Genomic DNA, 19,869 nt, shown 5'->3' on the forward strand with positions numbered 1-19,869 from the left:
TAAGCTGGGGTGATATCTCCATCGTATAATACTTAAGATGTTCTCCTCCTTTATATTGTGACTGGACAGGATGGTCTTAGGATACTGTACCTTTCCTACCCTGTATTAAATACGTGGGCTCATAAGAGGAACAGGGCAGTCAGATCTGATCAGGAACAGGATCTGGCCATTACTGCAGAAACAAAGCAACATATTTGCATTGCAGAATGCTTAAAGAAGTTTATCGGTACATGAGCAAAGGAAGAGGATGATGGAGATGGTGCCAAATGGGGAAAAGCATACTGCAGGTCCAGCCAGCACAATATCCCACCTTTGGCAGTGTCTCAGAGTGGCATGTTCAGAAATAGCCTAGGAAATAATTTTTCCCACTCTGTGCAATCTGTGGTTTTGATAACAATACATAATACAGAAGACATATCCTTAGCGAGCCCACAGATTATTTTTAAATCTCTCCCTGTTTCAGCTATATGATACACACTTCCCAATTAGCACATGCACTACTTAAAGCAAAGACTACACATTTGGCTTTAAAGAACATTTTATTTGGAGAGACTTCTCACATCACTGAATATTGGTTTTTTATTAAGGCAATTCTGAAGGGTTGGAGGAGAGGGAGGGGGATAGGGAGAGAGCTGAGACTGTGTCAACGGGATTGCATTAAGGCAAAGTTCCCTCCTTCTGCATTTCACCACAGTAAAATCCACATAGAGGCCAGAACAGTAAATGTCTCATGCCAAGGAAGAGATTCAGTGCAAATATCCCGCTGACTATCTATAGACACGGCTAGGTCCTCATCTGAGACAAGTTGACAGTGCTTTGTTAGCCACAAAGCTAAGCTGATTTAGCCCCATTGAGGATCCCAGCCTGGGTTCAGGGAAGCATTTTAGTATTTGTTTCATATGCAAGCGCAGATTTAAATGCTCTCCTGAATCAGAGCCGCAGCCCTTTGAGTGCAAGTCTGTGAAGTTAACAGAGTTTAATTTTTATTGGCTACATAAATATATCATTCTGCATTCCTTTGGTTCACTTCTTACAGTATTGCTACCAACTGAGTACATTCCCTTAGTTTCTTTATCATGGTTTTCATTTCTACCATACTTTGCAATCTGTTTCTGTTTTAAGTATGTTATGACATAAAAATGAATTATCCTTTGGAGAATGTTTCTTGCAAAGGTTCCAGAGTTTGGAGGTCCAGGCTTCAGTATGTTTTTTTCCATGAGCAGTAATGTAATCTGTGAGTAATGCCACTGACAGCAGAGGCATAACTTGCAGGGAAAAGTACTGCTCAGTTCACGTAGCAGCAACACGTTGCAGACACCAAATACTTCTCTCTTTACAAAAGAATTTCCTAAGAGGATCCTACTATTCAAAAATATAGTCACTAATATTTGAATTGGCTTGGGGAAACCCCTTGAGTTATCCCAGGTGCAAACGGAAGGTAAGTATGGCAGAAATGCTATGAAAAGCATGACAATATTTTCAGGCAGAAGCAGCATATAACATTTCATAGTCCTAAAAGCTGTCTGTACCTCCCAAGACAAAGATCTCCAGGTGACCTCTGACAGAAAACCCTGGTATCCATTAATAAAACTGAAAGTATTGAAAGCTTATTCAGGAATATGAAATGGTTATATCTAGCAAAGTGGAAAATAAGGCAAAGAAATCAAGCACATATTACTGTTCAAATCAAAATATTTCCTGGATACACGTGAATACACAACTTCTGTATAATCTGGAACGATGTGTAACATTCATGCCTTAAAAGCATGAGCACCCTGCAATTTCTTTGATACAGAGAAGAGCATCCAGTTTGAGGGAATCTAAAGGATGAATAACAGGCACCAGTAAAAGTCTTTTGTGCTTTAAACTTTCTTCATGCCTTTTCCCATAAGGCAAGCAAAGACTGTCATGACCATTTTGGGTTTTACTTCAACCAAGTCTTCTGGAAGGGCATAGACTCTTGCTCCAATTTTTCTTGCCATAGAGATGGCATATCTGCATTTCAGGGGTGAAAAAAAAAAAGGAAAAAACAAAGACATAAATTAGTGCAGTAGCATTAATTTTCCCTCTGTTAAGTGTTTTACATGATCAATACCAGAGTGGGTTTTACTGATTCACCAAAGTTAAACTTTTCTACAGGAATGTATGAGACAGGCTCATAAAGAACTACATTTCTAGTAAAAGGTAGAGTGTATTTCCTGATGGTAAGAGCACTGATTACCCACAGGATGGGAGACTGTAGATCAAACTCTGATATGAAACATTTAGTCTCCCTTCCCCTGAAAGATTATCCTCATAACCAGCCATTCTGGTCTTGCTCCCCCTCAATCCCTGAGTCTCAGTCTGTGCATAAACAAGCTTGCAAGGATGGAAGCAGAAGGCTGATGTCAGTGGAGATCAGTGTTGTTGGAAATCAACATTCAGGGACTTCTATTTCAGTCATACCCAGAATGTGCAAGTTGACATTTCCGTCTCCCTGCTCAGAGTGCACTGATGCACAGGTACTGTCTGTTCTCCAGTGGGTTTGTCTCTTCTGTTTTTCATTTAAAAAGCTAGAAAATCCTAGGTTCTTCCTACTTCAAAGCACATACATTTGTGAAATTCTCCCCATAATGCAGAGAAACATTTGGAGGGTGAGGGGGATGGGAGTGAGAAATAAGGAAAAGAGCAGCAGAAGAATGAATAAGAACAGAGAAAAGCACACATAGTATTACAAGGAAAGAAAGAGAACAGATGGTAGGAAATGGAAGGGAAAAACAAGAGTGGGAAAAGTCTTCCAAAAAATGATGGCAGCTCTGATTGCCTTACAGTCATGTTTTTCTCTTTTGTAGTTACCACATAGAAAAAGAGAAGTTAAACTGATGATCAGACCAGGAGGTGATCTGTGTAACTCTGAAAGGAAAGGGAGATGCCCCTAGAATTGACTCTCTGCTAGGAAATCATTTGCATTCAGGGGAAAAAAAATCAATATCTGCATCCACAGAATCGGTTTTTCAGGCATGAATCCTGTCCTCCCCCTTCTCTCTTAAATATGCCTTTATTCCACCTGTATGTGCCTAAAGAGCTATCATGACCTCTAATCACTGTTTTCCATGGCTCACGATTGTTGGCATTGTTCCCTGATCTCTGAAAGAATTTTAAATTTAATATGAGAAAATAGAAGCCTGTGAAGCCAAGTGACTTTAATTCCTTCAAGGGATTTATAAAGCAGGAACTACATTACACATTTCATTTCCATTGATAGTCTTTTTACTACCTAATTCCTAGCCTTCATGCTTCTAACTCTTGTGGTATCTCTCAATTGAAGTTGTGCCAGATGGGAATGACAGAAGAGCAGTTTTCAAAGACAGAGTTAGGCAAGCCTGGGCAGGTAACTCATGTTAAGTGTCACTTGGCACAAACGTACTTAGCATTATTTAGTTTCTCCTCATCATTCAGGTCCTCTGTTTTCAAGAGGTCATACTTGATCGATCCTGGTTGAATGGCATCAATGAGATCCAGGACTGGCATGCTGGTGCTGATTTTGCTATCCTGCATACATGAAAAATAAAATTAGATGCAAGAAGTGGATGACAAATCTTCCACAGAGTCTAGACTCAAGAACAATGGACAGTTCAGTGAAATACCATTTAGATCTTCACAAAGGACTGCTTAGAATGATTTTTTATCTAAGGCAGACTAGAAACTTTTTCAAGGATCGTTTTTTACCCAATGAATGAGACATCATAGAATTGTTTAGGTTGGAAAAGACTTTTAAGATCATCAAGTCCACCCTTAACCTAGCACTTCCAAATCCACCACTAAATCATGTCCCTAAGCAACACGTCTGTATGTCTTTTAAATCCTCTAAGGATGGTGATTCAACCACTTCCCTGGGCAGCCTGTTCTAAGCCTGCACAACCCTTTCAGGGAAGAAATTTCCCCGGCCATCCAATCTAAACCTCCCCTGGCCATTTCCAAACTTGAGACCATTTCTTCTCATCCTGTCACTCATAACCTGGAAGAAGAGACCCCCACCTGACTACAACCTCCTTTCAGGTAGTTGTAGAGATCAATAATGTCTCCCCTCACCTTCCTTTTCCCCAAGCTAAACACTCCCCAGCTCTTCCAGCCCCTGCTCATAAGCCTCTCTTGTGCTCCAGACCCATCCCCAGCTTTGTTGCCCTTCTCTGGACACACTCCAGCACCTCAATGTCTGTCTTGTAGTGAGGGGCCCAAAACTGAACATAGAATTCGAAGTGTGGCCAAGTACAGAGGGACAATCACTTCCCTGACCCTGATGGCCACATTTTTCCTGATACAGGCCAGTGTGCCATTGGCCTTCTTGGCAACCTGGGCACGCTGCTGGCTCATGGCTGTTGACCAGGTCCTTTTCCACTGGGCGGCTTTCCAGCCACTCTTCCCCCAGCCTGTAGTCCTGTATGGGGTTATTGTGGCCAAACTTCAGGACTCAGCACTTGGTCTTGTTAAACCTCATACAATTGGCCTTGGTCCATCGATTCAGCCTGTCCAGGTCCCTCCACAGAGCCTTCCTCCCCTTCAGCAGATGCTCACTCCCACCCAACTTGGTGTCCTCTAAAAACTAACTGAGGATGCACTTGATCCCCCTGCCCAGACCTTCAATAAATATGTTAAACAGGATCAGCCTCAATAGTGAGCCTTGGGGAACCCCTCTAGTGAGCAGCCACCAGCTGGATGTAACTCCATTCACCACCACTCTCTGGACCCGGCCATCCAGACAGGTTTTTACCCAGGGAACATCCATGCCATAAGCAGCCAGTTTCTCCAGGAGAATGCTGTGGAAAACTGTGTCAAAGGCTTTACCAAAGCCCATGTAGACAACATCCACAGCCCTCCCCTCATCCATTAACCAGGTCACCCTGTCACAGCATACAGTGTCATTAAATCAAAAGATGAAGTGCGAGGCTAGTGAATTTGCTTCCTACGGGGAGAGGACATTGATACACATCTACTGATGGGAGGTGCAAGGGGGGACAGCTGGGTAATTTCTGAACTCTTTACATGAAGTTTCATAGATCTGTTCTCGCCTGGTGCAAACTGCTGATTTATATCCACTGAGTGTCCCCTAGCTTGGGAAGCATCATAGATTTGTTAGCAGAATTGGGAGCTCTCTAGAATTGGTCCATCTCTGTGTTTGTATGGTACCTTGCAAAGTAGGGTAAGGTACCCCTGAATAGTAGTACCAGATTATAAATGTATTGCTATTGTTCATTTTAACACTGTTATTTGTAATTGCCTTTAAATTATAATCAACAGCACAGCAGTTCTTGCTTAATTCCAGTCAGCATTCCTGGCTTCATACTTTGATGTCCCATGTCAAACTGGAATTCAAGGTGTTTTCTGTTATGTTCATATCATATTTTTATTACCTTTTCACATTAAAGCCTCTTGGATAAAATCTGTATATTTGAACATGCTTTTAAAAGGGAATACTCGAACTATGTAGTTAGTTATATCATAAGGTAGAGTGTGCAAGTATATGTACACATACATGTATATACAGGCAATGTATATAACATACACACAAACACACTGAATAAGAGTTTCCTAAGCAGAGACTTCTAACAAAAAACTGTACCTTGAAACTGGAGATGGTTGAATCCTTCCCAGCTGCGGTCAGTGTTTCATTGACCCAGCTGACAATGATTTCATCATTGACCTTTTCTCCGCCACCAATGTCTTCAAGGATATTCAGGGTGTACCTTAAAAGGGAAGCCAGGATCTTTTCTCAAAGTTTGCTGTAACCTCAGAACTGTCCTGTATGTGTGCAGATCGACTGGGATCACCCCAAAAGTCCTCTTTGACCTGATATTCCTCTGCCTCCCACACACTCGCCGTGCATATGATTTATATTATAACACAGTAATTAATCTAATAAATCTAATTCATCCCCAATTCCTTAATCACAGTTTTGGAAGTGTTAAAAGTTTTTGATACTCAAAATTCCTAGAAGGTCCCTCTTAATGGATCTCAGTGTAAGTGACTCATTCTCATGGTGCTTAAAAAATAATCACTGACTTCAGGAACAAAAGGGAATCATTCTGCTCACCTTCTGCATAAAAATAAGCCTGGAATATTTTTCTTATATGTGAGCATACACCTTGGAAAGACATCCGAATTTGATGGTAAATAATCACAACATTTCTAGCTTAAGTACCTGCCTGATAAACCTGTACCTTTCTCTATAGTCTGAATTTAGTCTGTATTCAGTTCCTAACTGGGTCTCTTTACAGCAGTTACAGAGCTCTTAAACACACAAACGTACACACACAGAGATTTCCGTTAAAGTGGGGAGAGCTACTGAGTTGTACCCACTTCAGACAGCAGGTTACACAACTTCTGCATCATTTCCTTGTCTCCAGTACATTCTCCCCATTCCCTGATATTGAGACCTTTCAACTTCTTTTCCTCTCTTCCATGCAATGAACATTTATTTATGTTATACAGGTAGTGACAATAATAATCTTCTGCATGTGCTGACTGTAATGGCCTTACCCACAAGACGTGCTTTCTGATCGTATCCCTAACTAGGATGCAATCCTAGCTAGGAATTCTGCCTTTGTATTTAAGTGCAAACAGAGGAGTGAGAAAGATGTAGCCTGTTGAGCCTTCTCAGAGATAGCATCAGGAAACTATTACAATGCAAACTGAGTATACCAAAATGCTCTGAAGTTTGTGGCTGACTGACATACCTTCTCATCAACTGCCAGATCAAGGCCAGGGTGAGTGTACGGTTTCCTTCATTGAGATCTTGCCCAGCAATGCCAACGAGGGAAAATTTGGCTTGATTCTTTCCCAGTTCCACTGCATAGTTGCAGTTTTCAAGCTGTTGATGGCACAGTCAATTGGTGTGGTTCAAAAACATAGGGAAAAAAAAAAAAGAAGACAAGATACTGTTACTTTAAATTCCTTGGATCACTCAGCCTAGATCTTCCTGGGCAAACAGAAACTTTGGGGCTCTGTGATAATATGGCTGCTTGACTACTAGCAGGCAGTTCCACCCCAAAAATACCATGGTAAACAGTTAATGTTGACAGAAATGTTATTCTTTGTCACCAGGGCCTGAAAAGTAGACTATCCCGGAAAATAAAAATTTTTGGCTCATAGGTACCTCCAGTGTCATGGCATTGCACTGAGACAAAGAGTTAGTGTCCCAGTTGATATTTTAGGTCCGTAGATTGCTCTGGTCTAACTGGATGAAATTATTCATCCAGATAGTTGCAAAAAAGCTTTACATTTAGCAGCAGCTGTGTGATTGGTTCTTGATGCATTTGGTCAAGAATGCTTATCATCACTCTCTTCATTTGATGTGGAGGGCAGTGATCCAGACAGCTGCAATTAAGCTGGTGCCACGTGTCTCTTGGTGCAGACACATTATAATTGGTGCTTAAAATAGTAGCAAAAGTGGTCTGCAAATACAGATTTTAAAGAATTATGCAGAAGTTGTCAAGTCTTTTTACTTTACAAATATTTTTCACCTGTCAACAGAGCGAGTTGAATGTATGTTTATTTTTCAGGATGAAAAATTAATCGCTAACTAGACAAAAAAATCATTTAATGTGCTGTAGTTGGCACTGGAGAGCAACATGAATATCCACACTGTTGTTTGAAACTACAGACATTCTCTAAGGACAAGGCATCACTACTGGATCTCTTCCAGGTTTTTTTACCTTCTTCATGTTGCCACCCAGTTTAGGATATGGTGGTTTGTTCACTCTGTTCCAGTCTACTGGCACTTTGATCTTTTCATAGAGCTGGAAGATAACCAAGGCATCTGACAGGTCACTGAAAGCAACAACAGAAAAAGAAACATTATTGTCTAAAGAACAGAGAAAGGAAACACGACTAAACTTAGTAGAGGTAAACTTAGTTTCCTAAAAAACCAAAAAGCAGCATATATTCTGTATATATATTTTGTAAGCAATTTCTGGCTGTGTTTATCATCTGAAGGAAATGTAATACCTTGTCTTACCTATATAAGTGATTTACACGTGGATTAACGCCCAGGGAATTCATCCAGTTCCTGAACGTCCTCTCTTCCCTTGTCTCACCTAAAACAAGAGATACATCAATCAACAAGCCTGGAAAACAAAACAATCCAGTAAAATAAGTGTCTTGTGAAGAAACACTAACTCTGAATTTACAGTGTGCTGAAATAACAAAAGGAGACACTGGTTGACGTGTGAAATAAGAAAGCATGGTACACCATGCAATATTTCTTCATGGCCTATATATTATAGTATTTTGCCAGATTGGCCTTTAAATGCCTTCAAGAAATCAAGAACGGCCTCTGCCCCAGCATGAACAGTTTCACTGTGAGGCTGAGAAAGAAGGACCTGAAGCTCAGCAAATGATCCGTACAATGATGCTCCTGACCCCAGTCCAGAGCAAGTAGGCAGCAGGTTTATGCAAGATCTGACTTTTAATTTATATCCTCAAATAAGAGAATGCCAGATCAACTCTAATTTCAGCTAAAAGCATGCTCAGTAGTCCGTACTGGTTCAGACATCCCAAAAACCTTTTTGTCTTTAAGCGTGTGTTATCCACAGAACAGAGCCCCAGATTACAAGAAGCTAAAAGCAGGTAAAGGACAGCCTCTGTTTCCAAAGACTGCCTGTGCTAACAGGGCAGTGAATATATGTCTGAAGGACATAAGATTAGGTTGATGTATCATCAATTCAAAGATGGGGATACTGTGGCACGGGTGGCCAGAAGCATCTTTTATTTGCATTTTCCTGACCTTCAATGGAGCTCCAGTCAATGTCCTGGTTCTCTGGCTTATGCAGGGCAGGGTATTTGTTGAACAAGTTGGCGATGAAGGCCAGATTTAGCTTGGGGTTCCCCCGGACGACATCAGTGGCAGTGACGAACTGCCGGCAGCCCAGGCGCTCCGCCTGCTGCAGCATGCACTCCGCTCGCTGGACATCATCCTTCTCCTGTGCTGGCACAAAGCAGGGCATCAGCCTCACCTCACTGCCTGGCACTGCATGCAAGACCCACCTGGGATCTCCATGTGTGGATCTAGATGTGGAACTGTCAAAGCTATTCCCTTTCCCACTTCTACTAATGGCAAGTTTGTGTTTTCAAATGGGCTTTGTCTATAATTCGACCATCTCACCATATTGCTTTTAAGTTGTATTCCTTACAAGATGTGATGGTTTTATGAAATTCCCAAATAAATTTACTTAAATACACTTGTTACATGGTAGTGTGGCTAAAGTTTTAGAGATAATATCTAACAAAAGTCGAAACACATAATTTAATTTTTTGAAAGCTTTGATTTCTGAAATACAAGATCATTTTGCAATGCTAAAAAGGATTTACTTGTTCCGACATCCCAGTGCAACCCTATGTTGACCAGCAATGCAAGTAACAGACAGAAAATATCGGCATTTACTCTAAACTTATCTCATCTTACCCTTAATCCTGACATGTCAATAGTAATAGCTGGAATGCCTTCTTCATCTCCCTTGGGGGCAACTTGGTTCAGCAAATGGTAATAAGCTCTTGAGTCCTGTGACAAACAGAGAAATTAAAGGGAAGAAAAATTACATCTAAAGCTAAGCCTCTGCATGCCAGTACTTCCCTGAACAATGCTTCATTTTTATTACATCGATCATTGGGCTACATAATTAAATTAATTAAGCTGGAAGCACTTAGCAATTCCTACTTTATGCTGTGTTTGCCAGATCTATTTCTTCCCTAAGCCCATGTGCTGCAGAATGTTCAACACACAATACAAAATCCTGTGTACTGCACTTACAAAAAGGACAGCAACAACAAAGAGATGTTAGAATTTACCTAATCTGAACATAAAATTAGAGATAACAAAATGCATACCTTTATAATGTTGTAGAAGTCAGGCTGCTGAGCATTTAAGAGAAGAAAATGCAGAAGGAGAAAGCAGATGTTTAAAGAGGATTTCTAAGCAATGCTTGAACAGTTATGGAAGAGAAAGCATAGTTTTCAAGGACAAAAGTTAAAACTAACAACAGTATCAGCATTTTTCAGGAAAAAGGGCAGGAACAAGACAAGAATTTAATATGTTGTGTCTTTAATCTTCTGTGAAGTATAACGTTGCTTCCACACGTGGAAAATATTAACTCACTTCAAAAATAGCTCAAAGAACTGAAAATAAAGCTACCTGTTAATGGCTAGGGACTTGACTAACTAACTCAACTAATGTTATTCAAAATATAAAGTAGATTACGTGCATTCAGGGCTACAGCAAAGGTTGGGGCAGAGGAGTGTGTAACCCAGGTGCCATACTGAAGGAAAGACCAAGTGGGGGAATTGGAAGAGCCCCATCCCCTTCCTCTACATCTAGTTACATATTTGAGTAAGGTTCAGGCTTTTCCAAACCAAAGTCAGGTCAAGAGTCACTTAAGGAAATTTAGGAAGGAGGAAAGCAATAGAGGCAAGAAACTGAAAATACAGTGGTAGAGTCCATATGCCCTGTCCAGAGCCAGCAGCCATTCCTTTCCCAGGCATTTGGTGTGCTGGGGCTGACAGTGATGACTGACTAAGAGGTTGGGACATGGAGGAATACTAGTGAGTGGAAAGGTAAACCCCACTAAAAACATTCTATGCACCCAGCTCCATGTCTTCAGCAAAGCAGTCTCAGCTGCTTGGATTGTTTCAGTGTTCAATCCCTGTGTGGAAGACAGAAATTTGGGTGGGAGCTGCTGTTTTGCTGTTGTTGGTCAGTGTTTCTCATACCTTGATGTCTGAGCTGAAGTTGTTGACTTTGTTGCATCCTGCATTTTCCAGATGATAGTTTGCCCACCTCAGCAGCAGGTCCTCTGGAGACAACTTCATCAGATCCTCCAGGCTCTCTCCTTCTCTCAGAAGAGCGATTAAGGCTAAGCAGGGATGGGAAAAAAAAACAACAAACAAACCAAGAAAAAAATAATAATGTGAATACTTTCTGAGGAGAATGTATGGCTGTTTTCTCTCTAAAGGTGAGTGGCCAAAGTGTTGCCAAAATTCAAGGTGTGTTAGCATGACAGAGGACATAAACAGAAAAAGGGTCTCATCAATAAAATGAGAAAAAGGCTGTTATTTGTGTATCTAGTAGTGGATCATGTAGAAGTGGAAGACAATTTCAGTGTGGTCTAAGAACTACCTATGAGAAGGGAAATCTTCAACTAAATCAGTTTGCTCAAAGCCCTATATGACCTGACCTTGAATGTTTTGGGGGATGGGACATCTACCACCTAGATGGAGCAACCTAGGCCAGTGTCTGACCACCTTTATCACAAAAAATGTCTTCCTTATAGCTAGTCTAAATCTACCCTCTTTTGTTTAAAACCACTATCCCTTATGTATCACAACAGGTCCTGCTAAAAAGTTTGTCCCCATCTTTCTTATAAGCCCCTTTAGGAACTGCTATAAGATCTCCCTGGAGCCTTTTCTTCTCCAGGCTGAAAAATCCCAGCTTTCCCAGTGTGCCTTCATAGAAGTGTTCCAGCACTCTGAGCCTTTCTGTGGCACTTCTCTGGACCTGCTCCAACAGGTCCAAGTCTTTCCTGAGCTAAGAAGTCCAGAGCTGGACTCAGCGATGCTGAACACAGGGGCAAGATTGGAATGAAAATATGAACATAGACTTTCTGCAGCTTAGATTAAAGAAATCTCAATGACCTTCACACTGAAACTGGATTCACACAGGTATTCTGGAGTACTTGCACATGACTTCATGGGCTCGCAGGCCAGTTGGGTTAACTCTTCTGTCAATTGGAGAAGATACCTATTTTATAGGAAAATTAATATAGTATTCATGTTCATAAAAGGAGAAACAGATAAGAGGGAAGGACTGACTCTTGCAACTGCAGTATGTTGAGCTGATCTCTGGATCATGAAAGGCTTTAGAACAAGTTTGGAAAAGAAGAACTAATAACCTGGAAACTAGTTGTTAATGTGATAAAAGGGGAGAGCATCACACTACTCTGATCTTCTTCCAATATCTTTTGTCAGTCCTTGAAAGAAATATGGATTTGCTACATAAAGGAAACAGTGGAGACATACTATATCTGGAGTTCCATAGATAATTTGATACAGGGTACAATGGGGTAAAACTGGACCAGAGGGGGATAATAAAAGCATTTGAAACTAGACAGAAGATTTTATGAAGGAAAGAGTGTTAACTGTAGGCTGGAAGAAGGATTCTTGTGGAGGATCATGGATTGATTTTCGGATTAATGTTTTCTTTCTTTTTTTTTTTTTGCATCAATCATCTTGGTACAAATACTAGCAATGTGCTAAAAATGTGAAGATGATATTCACTAGGTGGCATAGTCAATACAGAGGATGATCAGGAAATCAGACAGAACGGACTAGATGACAGTAATAAAAATGGAATGTAATTTAATAATGCCATATTCAAAGACTTTCACTAGGGAATTGATATGAATAACTGCTATTAGCTAAAAGCTTATATGAACAGAGGATGAGAACAACTTGAGTGTATTAGATATCTTCTGAGCTACTCTGAGCCACCATTTGATATGACCATAGGAAAAACAAACATGATATTAAGTGCATCCCAGGTAATTCCCATAGAGGTTGGGATGTACTACTGTCTTGATATCATATGCTCAGGAAAGTTCATTGGAAATACAGTGTCCCATGTTCAAGAAAGGGGAATTTTACCCAGAACAGCTGTAGAGAAGGGCTATCAGGGAAAGATAGAATCTGAAAAGAAATAAAAATTATCTTGGCTTGTCTACCCTGACAAACTGAAGTTTTAGATGAGAAGTGAAGGAGAAAATATCAGAAAGTCAAAAATAGCAATTAAGCAAGGCAAGGCTACCTACAGAGGAATGGAAACTGGAAACTCTGGGAACTGGTGACTCTGGCAATAAAAGGTATAGAAATGTGAAAGGGGTGAGGCAATAGAGGTAACACCTGCATGGAAACTAGAGGAAAGAAGTGTTGCTGTTGGTTGAGCAGACTATCCAGAGGCATGGGAAACAAGGCACAAGATGAGGTGCCATGTGAACTGCATGTACACACCCACACCCTCACCCTGCAGCTACTTCATGGAGAATTTTGGCATTGGTAGATACATCTGGAGTGCCAGTTTGTGGCTCCCCAATATGACAGAGACATTGACAAACCGAGGCAAATTAGTGGAGGGAGACCAAGCTGGTTGGAGTATGTAATATATGGGAAGAGGATGAGAAAACTGTGTTTGTTTAGCTTGGAAAGAGGTTTGAGAGGGGAACTAGTACTGTCTTCAACCATTATAGAGGAACCAGGTCTGCATTTGCCCAGTATGCAAAGCAAAAGCATGAGAAATTGCAGACACAAGGTGCAGGAAGGGAAATTCCAACTAGATATAAGAAAAAAAATTCAGAGCAAGAGTGGCTGGGCTCTGGAATAGGCTGCCCAAAGAATACTGGAGAAGGCCCTGAGCAACCTCATCTACCTGTACTGCTGTAAGCAAGTAGCTCGATGGCTGAATCAGAGGACCTCCAGAGGTTCCTTCCAGCCTAAATTATTCTGTAATTCTATAATTCTGATTTCACAAAGAAAGAGGAGATGTTTGGCAAGAAAGACCAAAGCTTTCTGAATGCAGACTTCCTTATCCCAGATTTAATACCAAAACACCAATACTTGGGTGTAGACCATTATTCCTGATCCAATGAGACTGAAATGGTCTGAACATATAAGTCTACAGACAGCCTTGGACTTTTGACTGCTGGAACTTGTGAAAAGCAAGGAAAACTAGAGCAGTCAAGAAAACAGGCGACATATACTTGAAGAAAAAATTATTTTTTTAAAAAAGACCTTTATCCTAAAGACTGTTCAGTGATAACAGTAGAGAACTGAAATCAAGAGCCATACGTACCTTCATTCCTGCTGATCTCTATGTCAGCAAAGAGTCCAATTTTGATGACTTGCCATAAAAGACCCAGAACCAGGTAAGGTTTTCCTTCTTTTAAGTCTTCAGCTCCAATGTTAACAACATGGCACCCAATGGCTGAAGCAGAGTTCAGGGCCAAGTTCAGATTTTCCTATGGAAAGAAGAGATGTTTTGAATGATGCAATAACTGGGGAACTGAGGATACAGGAAGGGAGCACAGCCAAAACTAGTGAAATCTGCAGGCAGCCTCACTGTGTATGCATTTTTATACCTAGAACCATGTCTTTCCTGATGCAGCACTCCAGGTGAAGTCTCACCAGAGAGAGGGACAGAATCACCTCCCTTGACCTGCTAGCCACACCTCTTTTGATGCAGCCCAGGATACATGTCTGACCACAGGGAGCAGGGGAATACAGTATCTCCTGAGGAGTACAAGTAAGTCTGGGTCCCAACATGAAGACAGAAAGAACCTCTCTTTGGCAAAGAAACCATGTCACCAGGCATTGGAGATCAAAGTGTATGTCTGCATTCACAGTGATGTCCTGGCTCAATCCTGGTTACCAAAGTCAGGATCTCCCTGTAACTAATGCTCAAGCACATACTCAAGTATAGACTTAGCTACAGCATGGGGCAGGCTCTCCTCTGCTCAGTCTTGCCCATGTGGAGGAACAAGGGAGCTACAACCCAAGTGACTGGCAGATATTCCAGGCCCAGCTCTCCCTAAGCACTATGCAAAAGCCCTGACGCCTAAGTTACAAGTTACTAGCTGGCAGTGTTTATAAAAAGCACACTGTCATAGGAATCAGTATGATTCCTGTTAAGTTTTTAACCTCACAGTTCAGCCAAGGTCAGAACTGGTGAAGTCTGGATATTTTCTTTCTGAACTTCAGATTATAGACTCCTGGGAGTGTTCAGTGGAATCAGAGGGACACAGTGATTCACAGTGAGAGGCAGAAAGCAAGTGACATTTCAGGAACATTATGTTCCTTTGCCATTTCCATTTAAAAAAAAGGAAATAAGAAAATTTGTTCCATAGGTCTATATTATTAAAAAAGGTGGCTTGGTAAACAGAGGACAAGTAAAGCGGGAAAAGAAGCCTGGAAAATATAATTTATGATACAGATTTGCAATTTTTCATGTGAATTTCAGCACTGCTGGCATGACAGGGAGATCAGATTAGATACCAAATGCAGAGAGAGACACAATGTAAATTCTCATAAGCTAGAAAAATTGGACCATTTCAAATTAATTACCTTTTCTCCACCAGACAGCTGTAAAAGGGTTAAGTTAAAGTGGAAGCTATATTGATCAAATCATGTCTATCTGTGACACGGATTGATCTGAGCTGCATCATTAAGCTATGCTGCTGACCAAAATGATTAGAACTGAAAAATGTGATATACAGCATAGAAATCCAATTTAATGGCTTTTGAGCTTACTTGAATCTGGCTAATGTTCCATCAATGCAGAGTAGCTGAGGGCTAAACTGGATTAGGTTCATGTCTATTTCATATATCTATTTATATTCTATACCCAGATACATAGATGCTGTTCATATAAAAATCTCTCTACATACTGCTCAGTGAGAAACACAATAAACTTTACATAGGTGAAAATTAGCACTATTATTTGTCCAATTTTAAAGTCATACACATGTGCATGTAATAGAAATAAAGAAGTGCTTCAGCATTCAAGGCGAAATAGCAAGGCTTGTAAAAGGCAGGCAAAGGCTATAGTCCCATTTCAGGCATGTTGCACCCCATGGTACTTCCAGGATCACAGTTAATATTTTGGTGAGAACATCAGACTGCTATACAGCAGTTGTGAGGTCAAGTCCATCACCATGCCTTAGATGTGGGGTTCAGCCTTTTGAGAGCTACTCCAGCTGGAATTGGTCACTGTACTATCTAGTTGCTCTTGCATTCATATGGCATCTGTCAAAAAAGTATCTAAAGCTTTGATCTGGTAAACATTATACATTGTGTTTGGTTAGTCAGATTGCTCATACGTTTGGAGAGAAACAGAAATATAAGTCTTTAAGTTTTTGTGACATGGACCTGAGCATCTCACTTTGCCACAAACAACTTTGCCTGATTGTGTTGGGCAGAACCATGGTATATCCAGCCTTTGCTCTAAGTGATTATGTGAAAGGATCCTAAGGGGAGAAGAAAAGAATCTTGTTGTATTTTAGTACCTGTATTGTGAAGGGTGTGAGTTTCTTTTTGTTGATTGTTCTCTCATCAATGGTATCTGGCACTGAAAAGTTGATCATCTTACTGGAAATATAAGGAAAAAAAACCAGAAATACACTAACAACTACACATGCACAAAATACAGATATAGCTCTTGTCACTACATTGTAGGACAAGTCCAAGAGCTGGAGAGTTACTTAACAAATATAGATAGTCACCCCCTGTTTCTACATATACACATAGAGGCACACACTCAATACTTGAGCAATTCTTTTGGGTCACATACAGATTGTACTACAGGTGCGAGGCCAAGAATGCCACAAGGTGAAGTCATGTGAAAAGTTTATTGGGCAGAAAATGTCTGTGAAAGCACTCACTATTTTGTGCTGCTTTGTGTGAAACCCCAAAAGTCCTTGGGCAAAAATAAAACCGAGTAGCTCCTCAAATTTCACTGACTTCATCTAATTGTAAGGGTCTAGAGGCAAGAAAAAATCCTCATTAAACATGAAAGATGCTTTATATTTTTGAAGATAAAAGAAGCAAAAAACCATAGAATTATTAAGGCCCTGAGTCTGCTAAGATTCATGAGCTTATTGTAAATTCAGCAGCTTCTGTTTAAGCAGAGATGTGAGTTTTTGCAGACTCATGGTTCCCATTTGTGAGAAAGACAGGTATTATTTACCAAAGCACTATGCCATCACCGACCGCCTGGAAGAGGTCATCTGTTTCTGGATTCATTGGGACCACGTGCTTACAGTCAGGGTCTTTCTCAAGGGCTTTGTTAATCCAGTTGACAAAGGCATATTTTTCTTCCTCTGCAGACACAATGTAAAATCCATAAGTTTGCTGTGCAGAACCTCTACCATCATTTTACTTACAAAGGCAGAACTCCTGGGGCAGACATCTCTCCCACCAGTGTAATTGATCAACAAAACCCTAAATGGAAGAAGGCTCTGAGGAGACAGGAAAATGAGCTGAAGACAGCAATCGGCTTGAGCTGGTTAATACACCGTTGATATTCCTTCTCACTCCCCAGGGTTGCCTGGTGTCATGAGGGCAAGCGTATTATAGAGACTGGTAGTGAAGCTCATGTGATTCAACTATATGGTGCAGATGCTAAGCTCTGCAAAGAGTATTTTGTACGTGCACCATAATTTGAATCCATTTTTGTACCATTCTGCTAAATAGAAATCCCACATAACTTCAAATAAATTCAAGAAAGTCAATTCTGTATTGTACTTTACACCCTCTTCACATGGAATATCTAGATTGGATTGGCCAATATTTTGAATGCATTGTTGTATCACTCTGCTAAATAGAAATCCCACATAGCTTCAAATAATCAATTCTGTACTGTACGTTACGCTCTCTTCATGTGGAATATCTAGATTTGCCAGGATTGGACTCTGACAAGGAGCATTCAGAGGGTAATGGGCAAATGTTGCCTGTAGTTCAACAGCATAGCTGTCCTGTACCAGCAACAGCTCACACTGCCCCAGTAGCTCAGAGAAGGAGACGTCTGTGCTCAGGTGGGTGGAAACATCACAGGAAGCATCCTCTGTTCTCCCTGCCCTGGAGAGAGTCAGTCCCCCACTCTTGCCCCTGGAGAAGACAGCCAAGGGTGGGACCTCCTCCCTGTGGAGTTGCTTCAGTGTGAGCTGTGCCCAGGCGGCAACAGAAGCAACCGTGGCTGCCCTGAACTTTCAGCTTGGAGAAACAGGCTGGGATAAGAGCCCTGATGGTGTTGTGCCCTCTAGAGAAAAAACGTCAGGAACTATCTGAGTTTACAGAATAATTGACAGATTACTGGTAAAATGTATGAGGAAATGGGTTAGAAACAGCAAGGAACTTGTGTCTTCCCTCACTGGTGAGCAGGACATCAATGGACCAGTCTCAACAGCTGCTGCAGCTGTGCCGGGAGGCTGTTCTCCAGCAGGACTGCAGTGCATTTAAAGTAGTGGAAGATAAATAGTTTGGAGCTTCCTCCGGTAGCCACAGCTGTGACCACCCCAGTAAACTGCCTCAGGCTACTTTTGACAAAGACCCTGCTCTGGTGCTTTGTCACCTTCACAGCTCTTTGGCACACACCAGCCTTGACTGAGCAGCCACCAAAGATCACTGAGGCCAGAGCACCTGGGCTTGCACTGAGATAAGGTGCACATGATCTCTGAGGCCTCACTTGTTGCTATCAACACAGAACAGCTGTACCTACCTGAGTAAGAATGTTGTGTGCCAGCACTGGACTGCTCGGATGTCCCACCAATAGCACAGATCCCCTCCTTCTTGTTGATTTGTTTTCTGAATGACTTGGCAACATCATCACTCTTCAGGTTTTGGAAAATCTTTCAAGCATGAGAGACAATTTTAAAATTTTAGAGAATTAAACCAAGCTAAAACAGTGAGCTCTTGGGCCAGGAGACACATTCTCTCTGCTTCATAAATAGGGAAGGACAGCTTGAGTATTTTTCAGTGGGTTTCTCTGTACAGTCTGTGTATCTGCTGTGGTACAACAGGATTATGCACAGCGTTTATGCTTTCAAAGCAGTGAACAACGACTGGCTAAATAATAGAAATGTTGCTTTGGAGGAGAGCAGTTTGGGTTTGAAGAAAGGGCAAGTAAAAACCTGCTTCTCCATCCCAAGGGAAATTCTACTATTTTAGTGTTTGCTTTTGACCCAGTTCAGACCAGAAAAAAGAAAAATGCCTCATAAAGTTTTCAGTTTCAATCTGCTGAAACTTTTTGTAATCATCTAGCCAGAATATAATCTTTTTGCAACTTGCAACTGAATAACTTTATCTTGCTGCATCAACCAAACTGAAACATACAAAGTCTGTGAAATGAGCAGCTGCATTCATGTAACTTGTCCCAGTTAATTGTAGGATTTCTAGTTTGGTTACCTTCTGCTTTCAACTTTTCCAGTGAGGAGACTCCTCGGATTAACGAGGTGCCCATGAGACCCTACGCATGTGCCTCTGCTGTGCCCCAGGGGCTGCCTTGAGTACCCCACCTGGCATTTTACTTACTGAAATAAATAATGTCTTACTTACTGAAATAAATTCATCAAAACTGATCCTGCCATTCCCTGTGGTTGTCAGATTCTGAATGAGTTCTCTGGCTTTATATCCTGGGAGAGGGAAATTGGCCGCCTTTAACGCTTCTGTTAATTCATTGGCATCGATGAAGCCATCCCCACTGATATCTGCAAAGATTAAAGCAAATTTTACATTTTACATCACCCAAATGAAATTTTCTGCATATAAAGGCTGTTGTTTTTATTTTACCCAAGAAAAGGCAGATTACATATAAAGATCTATTGTCTTGAAATCTGGTATTTTCAACTGCTTTGGTGTCATTCACACCCAAGAAAAAATTACAATCACCTTTTAACAAACAAAAACTCATAGTGATGAATTTATTTTTTTTTTACATATAACAAAGCCAGGTTTAAATGGATATAACTGCCTTTCCAAGATCTACATACAGACAAAGATGATTTATGGAGAAATCATCCTTTATACAGAACATTGAAAGAAAAAAAAGTTGATGCAATATACATGTGCATTTATTATATAACTTCTGATTTTGGCCTGTTTTCTGCATCTAATATCATCAGAAGTAATGAACTGAGAGTCTTGGAACTGCATATGGTTATCCTCAAAATAAAAACTTGGATGTTTCTTTGTGATAGTGCTAACATAAATAGCCATGCTGAGCTTCCTGCAAGATCTGGGGTAGTATTTTATAAGATCATAAACACAGGTTACACAGTCCTTTTTTCTTCACTAGTTTGT

The 19,869-nt window shown here is 40.9% G+C and overlaps 1 protein-coding gene across 1 annotated transcript in view; it reads right to left on the reverse strand.

Moving 5' to 3' along the window:
• Positions 1-531: 531 nt before the first annotated feature.
• LCP1 (lymphocyte cytosolic protein 1) overlaps positions 532-19,869 on the reverse strand; it is a 30,802-nt gene continuing 11,464 nt past the window's right edge. The window contains exons 3-16 of the mRNA XM_018071447.2: positions 19,126-19,277; positions 18,290-18,419; positions 16,760-16,892; positions 16,080-16,161; positions 13,871-14,036; positions 10,741-10,883; positions 9,440-9,535; positions 8,762-8,957; positions 7,994-8,072; positions 7,692-7,806; positions 6,714-6,847; positions 5,600-5,723; positions 3,407-3,531; positions 532-1,995 (exon numbers count right to left, since the gene is read on the reverse strand). Of these exons, the coding sequence (XP_017926936.1) occupies positions 1,863-1,995; positions 3,407-3,531; positions 5,600-5,723; positions 6,714-6,847; positions 7,692-7,806; positions 7,994-8,072; positions 8,762-8,957; positions 9,440-9,535; positions 10,741-10,883; positions 13,871-14,036; positions 16,080-16,161; positions 16,760-16,892; positions 18,290-18,419; positions 19,126-19,277 (1,808 nt within the window). The 3' untranslated portion in view covers positions 532-1,862. The remainder of the gene's footprint in view (positions 1,996-3,406; positions 3,532-5,599; positions 5,724-6,713; positions 6,848-7,691; positions 7,807-7,993; positions 8,073-8,761; positions 8,958-9,439; positions 9,536-10,740; positions 10,884-13,870; positions 14,037-16,079; positions 16,162-16,759; positions 16,893-18,289; positions 18,420-19,125; positions 19,278-19,869) is intronic.

This window comes from Manacus vitellinus, unplaced genomic scaffold (genome assembly GCF_001715985.3).
Source record: "Manacus vitellinus isolate BGI_N305 unplaced genomic scaffold, ASM171598v3 scaffold_2_pilon, whole genome shotgun sequence".
In the NCBI taxonomy this organism is placed as follows: Eukaryota; Metazoa; Chordata; class Aves; order Passeriformes; family Pipridae; genus Manacus; species Manacus vitellinus.